Raw genomic sequence first — 9,352 nt, forward strand, 5'->3', positions numbered from 1 at the left:
ACATCAATTAAAGACCTAAATAATCCCCGTTTAGTCTTATATTCGAAGTTTATATAGGTTGATAGCATGCACGCACTGTGTGCATGACGCACACACATACAGACAATTTGCCCCGACTCTCGGCCGTGTAAGCAATCTTGAAATATTGCTTATTTGGAGCAATGAAAGAAGACTGAGCATTCTCAGGCTGGCGCGTCTGTAAACGGGAGTTTTCAGGGTAAAACGGACAAAATTAAAATAGTTCGGAGGCTTTGTGCGCTATGAATCTGCTATGGCAGCATATAGATATATTTTTCTATCAATCAGAACAGTTGTTTTGGCTTAAAATACAGCAGTTTATTTTAAAGAGGGGTGCAAGATTAGAAACTGCTTTTTCAGTCTTGTCTGTGTTTTTCTCAGACTTTGGTCAAACTATTCAAACATTTTAGCTTGTTTAGCTGAAAAATACACTGGATGGCAATATTTAGTCACAATATACAAACTATGATGCTGGTAGCCATTATCAGGAGTCTTGTACGTTATGAAGACAACATTCAAATGAATGTAAAGTAAATAGACCCGCAGTTCACAGGGAACTACGGCGTCAGTCGAAGGAAAAAAACACACTCATTGGCTTGATCTCTAATTAATTCAAAACTCTCCATTGACACCTTGTGGCATATTTAATCACTACCTTAAATAGTTAAAGAGTGACACTGTGGAAGCACGGCAGGGAGCCCATGTGATGTCACCGCCTTGCGACGTTTTTTTTTTTTTTTAATTTTACAAATTTCATAAAACAAAAACATTAAGAGGGGTTTTAATATTTAAAATATTATAGCTCGTACTGACATTATCTTTTAAGAACTACATGTCTTTCTATCCGTGGTACCCTTGAAAGGCTAAAGCAACAATGCATATTCTCTCTTGCCAAGATAAGAAAACAAATCGTACAATGTGTTGCCAAAGAAGCAAGATTGAGTGAAGCTCCCTCCGGATGTTGCAACGAGCACGACACGAAGTTTGATTAAAAAACAGGGTTTAATTCGCTCTTGACAACTCTTGAAAAGCCTTGGCAACCCGTGAGAACTGGTCAAACACATACACAATGAAAAATACACTTAAGAATATATACAGAGATAATTGCAAATTAAATAAAGAAAGTGCACAAACCTCGTGGGCTCACATCCACAAGGAGCTAAAAAGTTCTTCTCCAAACTTCTTAATGCAGTCTTTTTAGGAGTTTGAACAACAAAAAAGAGCAGCACGGAGTTAGCTACCATCCGACCGCTCGCTCGCCTTTTCTTCTCCCTCGCTTAATGATTGCGTCATCCAAAAAGCATCGAGTAGAACAGTTATTCTCTAATTAAGTTCCTACTCACAAATCACCACCAGATGGCGGAAAGGTGCAAGTGCAAGTAAAATAAATGAGAATATGAGAGACTGTAACACTCCCACCAATCACTTGTGATTACTTTGCGTGACTAAAGGTCTGAACTTTTATAACAACTATTTGAAGTTATATTAAATAAACATTTTAATGGCAATGAGTGAGGCTGGACAATATCATTCGGCTTCTAGAAGTGTCACTGTCTTCTGAATCGGCCTTTCAAGGTAGACAGGTTTCAAGATGCGTTTCCCGCTACTATCCAGAGTTGAATCACTCATGAGTAGTTTCACTTTCCTCACTCTTCCATCTTGTCCAGGATACACTTCCACAATTTTTGCCAATTTCCACTGGTTGCGTGCGCTTAAGTCATCTTGTAGAAGCACAATATCATTGACTTGGGCATTTCTGCGTTCCTTAGTCCATTTCTGTCTTCTTTGAAGATTGAGGACATACTCCTTTCTCCACCTCGTCCAGAAAGTATTTGCTAAGAGCTGAACACGACGCCATCTTTTTCTAAGATAAAGATCCTCTCTTACAAATTTCCCTGGAGGTGGTGCAATGATCGTTGATTTCATCGTGAGTATGTGGTTCGGTGTTAGGGGTTCTGGGCCTGATGGATCACACAGATGGTCCGTTGTAAGTGGTCTGCTATTGACAATTGCCATTACTTCATACAGGAATGTGCGGAGTGATGGCCCATCTAGTTGTTTTCCAGATTGTTCGAGGATGGATCCAAGCACGCTTCTTATCGTGCGAATTTGCCGTTCCCATACACCTCCCATATGACTTGATGCTGGGGTATTCATGACAAATTCGCATTCAAGTCTTTCCAATTGGCCTTGATCCATTTCTTTGAATGCGTCCACAAACTCATTTCTGGCACCGATGAAATTTGTGCCTTGATCACACCTTATCTGTCGAACTGGACCTCGAATGGCAATGAATGCACGTAGGGCGTTGATAAAGGCATCTGTACTCAAATCTTCCAGCATTTCAATATGTATGGCTCGGGAACACATGCAGGTGATTACCAAACCATAGCGCTTCAACTCCTTTCTACCGTCTTTGATGTAGAAAGGACCAAAGGAGTCCATCCCACAATATGTGAACGGTGGACTGGTCTCCATTCGTTCTTCAGGGAGATCTGCCATTATCTGTTGTTCTGTGCGTCTCCTGAATTTTCTGCACTTCACACATTTGAAGATGAGTGATGATACAAGCTTACTGCAACCGAGAATCCAATAGCCATTGGAACGAAGTTCATTTACTGTGATACCTCTTCCTTGATGGTATGCTCTTTCATGATAATGTTTAGCAAGCAGCGATGACACATGACCTTTTCTTGGAAGAATCACTGGATGCTTAACGTGAGAATCTAAAGTGGCATGTGTAAGACGTCCTCCAACTCGAAGAATGCCTTGGTCATCTTTGAATGGGCATAACTTGTGCAGCTTGTTGACTTTGTCTTCAGTCTGCATTGTCTTTGAATGTTTAAGCGACTGCATAACATGAGAAAATGCTGTGTCTTGGACCAGTTTTAAGATCAGTACCTCTGCTTCCTTTCTGTCTTGAAGAGTACTTGCTTGACTGGATCCTTTCCTGGGATTCTTTTTGTCCTTCAGGAATCGTGTAAGTCTGGCAATAGCTTTAATCATTCTTGACCAGTTGGAAAATTTGCAAAGGCGATCAAGAAGTGACCTTTGTTCATTTGCTTGAGTGCTCAGAACTTGAACATTTTTAACTTCTGGGTCACAAACAGATAGCTCTCCCACCTTGACTTCAACACTGGGCACAACTTTCTGCCAGAGAAGAGCAGGGCCTGTGAACCAATTTGATCTTTGGAGCTGTTCTGCTGTCAACCCTCTTGACGCATGATCTGCTGGATTTTCTTCAGAGACCACATAGCTCCATTGCGTTGACTCTGTACTTTGTTTGATACGTTCTATACGGTTTGCAACAAAAACGTGGAATCTTCTGGCTTCATTGTTGATGTACCCGAGTACAACTTTGGAGTCTGTCCAGTACACTTCTTTTGACAGTGTAATTTCCAGCTCTCTTTTCAACATGTCACCAGTGCGAACAGCCACTACAGCTGCTGACAACTCAAGTCGTGGTATGGTTGTGACCTTAGAAGGTGGCACTCTTGATTTCCCCATTGCTAAGGAACAATGAACTTCTCCAGCTGTGCTTACTGCTCTAAGGTAGGAACACATTCCATATCCAGATACACTTGCATCGGAGAAATGATGGAGTTCATAGTGCTGAACCTTGAAGCTTGATGGTATGTAGCATCTTTGGACTTTAACTTTCACCAGATTTTGTAGGTCAAGAAGCCATGATTCCCAATGAGGTCTCAAACTGTCTGGTAAGGGGTCATCCCAACTGAGTTTATCCCGACACATTTGTTGCAGGATCTGTTTTCCCAGCAGGATAAAGGGCGACACAAATCCCAGTGGGTCAAATACTGACGCAACTGTGGACAAAACTCCTCTTCGTGTGAGTGGATTTTTCTTGACGACAATCCTGAATTGAAACTCATCCGACTCAACACACCACTGCACGCCAAGCGCTCTTTCTATGTGCATTTCACCTAGTGCCATATCCAAGTCTTTGGCTGCTACAGCACATTCTTCACTTGGGAGTGTAGCTAGGACTTTGGTGCTGTTGGAGATGAATTTGTGCAAACGAAGTTTGCCTTTGCTGCATAGCTCACGTGCCTCTTTTACTAGCTCAATAGCCTGAGGTTCAGTGTCAACACTTGCCAACCCATCATCGACATAGAAGTTGGTTTTAATGAACTTGATGGTGTCGTCACTGAAATGTCCTTCACCTTCAGAGGCTAGGTGCTTGAGTCCATAATTGGCGCAACCGGGGGAGGAAGCTGCACCAAAAAGGTGTACTTTCATCCGGTAAATGACAACCGGTGCTTCCACATCGCCATTCTCCCACCACAAGAATCTTAGATAGTCCTGGTCATTGGCACACACATGAAACTGATGGAACATGCGTTCAATGTCACACATAAACGCCACATGACCTTTACGGAAACGACATAAGACTCCAAGCAAGGTGTTGGTTAAATCTGGGCCTGTCAACAAATGGTCATTTAGACAGGTACCTTTGAATTTGGCGGAGGCATCAAAGACGACACGAATTTTACCTGGCTTTTGTGGATGATACACCCCGTGATGTGGGATATACCAAGCTGGTGTCTTATCACTGTCTTTTTCAGGAACTCTTTCAGCGTCGCCATGGGCTATGATTTCATCCATGAACTTTTTGTAGTCCTTGTAAAACTGCATGTTTCTTTTCAGCTTTCTTTCCAAGCATCTGAGACGATGGATGGCACATTCTTTGTTGTTGGGTAAATCAGGTTTTTCATTTTTGAATGGAAGTGGCATCTCATAATGTCCATTTTCTTTGTGTTTGATACCTTCTTTCAATTTTGCCATAAATCTGATGTCTTCTTGTGAGAGTTGTATGTCCTGTGTAGTTTTTTCAACAAAATCTGACTCCAGCATCTTTATGACATCTGCAGGCGTGACCATTTCTTTTATCTGAGTTCTACAGACATAGTGGACTTGACTGGTGAGACTTGAAGATGGTTGAATGCTTGGCATTACTTGCTTCACGATGATTTGGTGGCTTACACCGATTGCATCGCCATAATCAAGACTTGGATTGCCGAAGCCAACTATACTCCATCCCAAATCTGTTCTTTGCCCAAATGGTTGATTTTCTTTCCCTGAAACTATTTCTCGGGGAACAAGTGCTTGTGGGCAATTGTAGCCAATCAGAAGGCCAACATCACAACTTTGTAAAGGAGCGATTTCATTTGCGATATGCTCAAGATGAGGCCAAACCTTAGCTGTTTTTGGAGTTGGAATATGATCAAGGTTGGCTGGAATGAAATCCCTTGCATAAGAATCAGGTAGAGGAATTAATTTATTTGAATAAAATCCTCTCACTTGCAAACCAGATATCTTGTGACAAGCTATCACGGCATTTCTTGTAGACATTGTGGTGAGCTTTAGTTGGACTGGTTGAAGCGTGGTGTTCAGAGATCTTGCAGTTTCCTCAAGTATGAAAGTTGTGTCACTTTGTGTATCAAGAAGTGCATACACAAGAACTTCATTCTCTGGCTCCTTTTCATTTGACAGCCATACTGGGATGATGGAAGACGTATGAGTGTCTTCATCATTTTGCATAATTCTGTTAGATGTTGCTGCACTTGTTTGTGGAATATTATTGTCGTTTGGTGCACATTCTGTTTGTCTTGAATTTGAAGTGTTACTACTGTTTGTCTTTTTGGTCCTTGCTTGCACTCTCACTTCTTTCGCTTGGTCGTCATGAAGACAGGTTGGGTGTTTTTTACTGCAAGTGTCGCATGTTTCTCTTCCTTCACAATCCTTTGAGCGATGGCCAGACTTTAGGCATCCAAAGCATAACTTCTTTTCTTGGACTAATGCAAGTCTTTGACTGATTGGTTTGTTCATGAACTTCCAACACTTCTGTAGGCTGTGGCCAGCTTTCTCGCAGAAGATGCAACTTACATTGAAAGTCTTTTCATTTGTGTTAGTTGCCAAAACCTTTGTTTCGTAGTTTCTGCTTTTAACGACTTTTATCTTATCAGCTTCACTTGGTTTCAGAGCATGGAGAGATGTTATGGGGTTACATGCAATTTTTGCTTCAATGTTGAGGAACTCAACAAACTGGCTGAAGCTTGGAAATGTTTGACTTTGCTCTTGTGTTTCAGTCACCTTCCGATTCCATCTTGATGTAAGCCAGTCTGGCAGCTTTGACAGCATCTTTTGATTTTCATTGCAGTCATTGAGTATTTCAAGTCCTTTAATCTCTGACATGGCTGCCTTGCAACTTCGAAGAAAATCAGCAAACTCTTGTAACTCTATACTGCCCTTTGTGCTTATTTTTGGCCATGCATCAAGTTTGTCTCTGAATGCTTTGGATATAAGGAATGGATTGCCATACCTTTCGTCAAGGACTGCCCATGCAGCATTGTAGGCTGATTCTGTGCCCAACAGAAAGTAGCTATCTATGGCTTTTCTGGCAGGTCCGCTCACATATTTCCGCAGGTAATATGTCTTCTCTTCAGCTGGAATATTTTTCCTGTCAATGAGAGTCTTAAAGGAATTTTTCCAGTCTTTATATCTGAGTGGATCCCCACTGAACATTGCTGGTTCCGGTACAGGAAGTCGACTACAACTTATTGACTCAGCAATGACTTTGACAAGCTCTTTAGTACTTATTTCTTGATTTGGATGAGACACATTTTGAGTTGATGAGCAGGATTTACAATGTGAATCACTTATATTCGATTTTACTTCATTTTGTTGCTTGAAATTTGAATGAAGCAGCTCATGTATTTCTTCATCTGAACATGCGCTTTGCTCATATACTTGTTGTCTTGCCTTAGCTGCTTTCAGCTTCTTGATAGTCTCTAGCCGCTCTAGTTCTCTTCGCTTTGCTTCTAACATTCTTTGCCTTTCTGCTATTTCTGCTTCTTGTCTTTCCATTTCTTTAATATGGCTTTCTTGTTCAAGCAGAACTTCCAAGACTGCTTCATTGGCTGCAACTTCAGCAGCTGCATCTTGTCTTTTAGCAGAACTCAGACTAGAACGTTTTGAAACCTTCGAGTGACTTGAAGACTTTGTGATGTATGATTTGATGCTCATCATTTCAGAATTTGCAGAACTGAACGCAAATTCTGTTTTTACTTTTTCTTCGTAATTTCCCATTTTTTTCATTTCTAAACACTCTTCAGCAGATTGAATAATTGTCTTCGTCACTGCTTCACATGTGTCCATTCTTCGTCTTGTGTCATTATCAGGAAAATCAATGCGTCTTAACTCATCATAAGTTGTGTTCACAATTTTTGAAACTTCCGTAACATTGTTTACAATTTCACGCAAGAGATCTTCTGAGCATCCTTCATTCAAGGCTTTCTTAGCATCCTTAGCAGCATCTTTCCACTTTGCGTAGAAAACACCAAATCGACGTGTAGCTTTACTTACAAGCTCATCGTGCAGCTCTTGGCCCTTTTCCGTCAGCTTGCGGGTTCTTTGGCTCCTTTGTTGCTCTTGTTGAGTTGTAAGTACGTCAATTTTGGCACCTTCACTTGAAAGTGGTTGCTCAATATCACTATCTCTGCTTTTTGACCGAGACTCAAACGTTGCCATTATTAGTTTGACTTACGTTTGATTTGCTTGAAACTTATTGTGAAAAAACGCAATATTTGAATTGGCTATATTTTGAAAATGTTTTGTCACTTACAATTACTGCTAGAATTTACATACACAGTAAACTGCCTTATTTTCAAATGGAAATTAAAGATTCAATTTCAAGAAATATAGTTACACATACATTAGTCAACAATTACACCTTACACACGATAACTTCTTATTTCTAAAGCAATTAAACATTTGCTATTTAAATCACCCCAAAAATGAATGGAAAAACAATTAAACTCACATATAACATTGAATAAAACAGTGTATGAAATAGTGAATACGTTATATTACAGTCCTTTGACAACAAATGTTTCTCTTTTTTTTTTTTTTTTTTTACACCATGAAATGACTCAAGATTGTTTTCAAAAGTGGCTTATCTTGTCACACTCGTGAAGGTGGAGTTCACGTCGTCATTTAAGATGGCGGCACGATGGTCGTTCGCTCTCGCTCTGGCACCGCCTTCCTCGTCAAACCATGCGCCGAGTTGAACAGCTCTCACTCGCCCTGGCACAGTCTTCCTCATCAAACCATGCGTCGGAGTTGGCGAGTTCTCACTGAAGCTCCCTCCGGATGTTGCAACGAGCACGACACGAAGTTTGATTAAAAAACAGGGTTTAATTCGCTCTTGACAACTCTTGAAAAGCCTTGGCAACCCGTGAGAACTGGTCAAACACATACACAATGAAAAATACACTTAAGAATATATACAGAGATAATTGCAAATTAAATAAAGAAAGTGCACAAACCTCGTGGGCTCACATCCACAAGGAGCTAAAAAGTTCTTCTCCAAACTTCTTAATGCAGTCTTTTTAGGAGTTTGAACAACAAAAAAGAGCAGCACGGAGTTAGCTACCATCCGACCGCTCGCTCGCCTTTTCTTCTCCCTCGCTTAATGATTGCGTCATCCAAAAAGCATCGAGTAGAACAGTTATTCTCTAATTAAGTTCCTACTCACAAATCACCACCAGATGGCGGAAAGGTGCAAGTGCAAGTAAAATAAATGAGAATATGAGAGACTGTAACATTGAGTGCTAGCTTCAAACACATCCTAAACTCCGGTGAGGAGAGTGTGGGAGACGCACAGCACATCTGAGTAACACGACCCAAACACTGCTACGAAGCAAGCTGACATACTCCACCTAGAATATGAAAATGTGACGCATTGTAACACGACAGAAAACAATGTCGCATTTTTGTCTCGTCGGATGAAAACTGGCATTCATCTCATTATGTTTTGGTCTCCCAATCCAGGTTTTTAACTCGTCATCAACCCGTCATGGTCATTGAAAAAATGTTCATCAAAACATCTTTGTTATCGTCGTTGTTGACGAAAACAACTTTGATGTGGTGTCTTGTATTTCTAATGCTACCGTAATTTCCCGAATATAATGCGCACCCCAAATTTACTTGTAAATCTAGGGAAAATTATTGTACCCGTTTATAACGCGCACCCTAATTTTAGCACCAATAAAGAGAAGAATACAAGAAAACAGAGCTCGTGTACAGATACAGAAATGTCATTTTACTGACTGGTGAAACACAGCACAAGCATAGCACAATGGTAGTTCAAAACATTGGTTAACAGTGCTAAATGGATGAGCTAATGTCTGCAGCCGGTGTACCATAGCAGTTTTTGCCATCTTATCACGTTGTTTGTTTGTGTTCATATTCCTTGCGTTGTGTGGTATATTGGAGAAGTGTATATTTCGTTTTGTTCGAATTTATGCTAAAATAT

General features: G+C 40.7%; 1 protein-coding gene across 2 annotated transcripts; it reads right to left on the bottom strand.

The window, feature by feature from the left end:
* Window positions 1-985: 985 nt before the first annotated feature.
* LOC130916014 (uncharacterized) lies at window positions 986-8,590 on the bottom strand. Of its 2 annotated transcripts, XR_009063207.1 has the most exons (3): window positions 8,364-8,590; window positions 1,153-8,279; window positions 986-1,068 (listed from the first exon to the last, which is right to left on the bottom strand). XR_009063207.1 is itself a non-coding variant. In XM_057836345.1 (2 exons), exon 2 carries the CDS (start codon window positions 7,564-7,566, stop codon window positions 1,546-1,548), a length of 6,021 nt encoding a protein of 2,006 aa, XP_057692328.1. In that variant the 5' UTR covers window positions 7,567-8,279; window positions 8,364-8,590; the 3' UTR covers window positions 1,024-1,545. The 2 variants fall into 2 exon arrangements, 1 of the variants encoding a protein (XP_057692328.1); XM_057836345.1 differs by having other exon boundaries at window positions 1,024-8,279.
* Window positions 8,591-9,352: the final 762 nt, after the last annotated feature.

The sequence above is a fragment of the Corythoichthys intestinalis genome, chromosome 5 (assembly GCF_030265065.1).
Source record: "Corythoichthys intestinalis isolate RoL2023-P3 chromosome 5, ASM3026506v1, whole genome shotgun sequence".
NCBI lineage: Eukaryota > Metazoa > Chordata > Actinopteri > Syngnathiformes > Syngnathidae > Corythoichthys > Corythoichthys intestinalis.

Bases quoted from the DNA above. Each gene is read 5' to 3' on its own strand.
- LOC130916014 (XM_057836345.1), bottom strand. From the start codon at position 7,566: ATGGCAACGTTTGAGTCTCGGTCAAAAAGCAGAGATAGTGATATTGAG.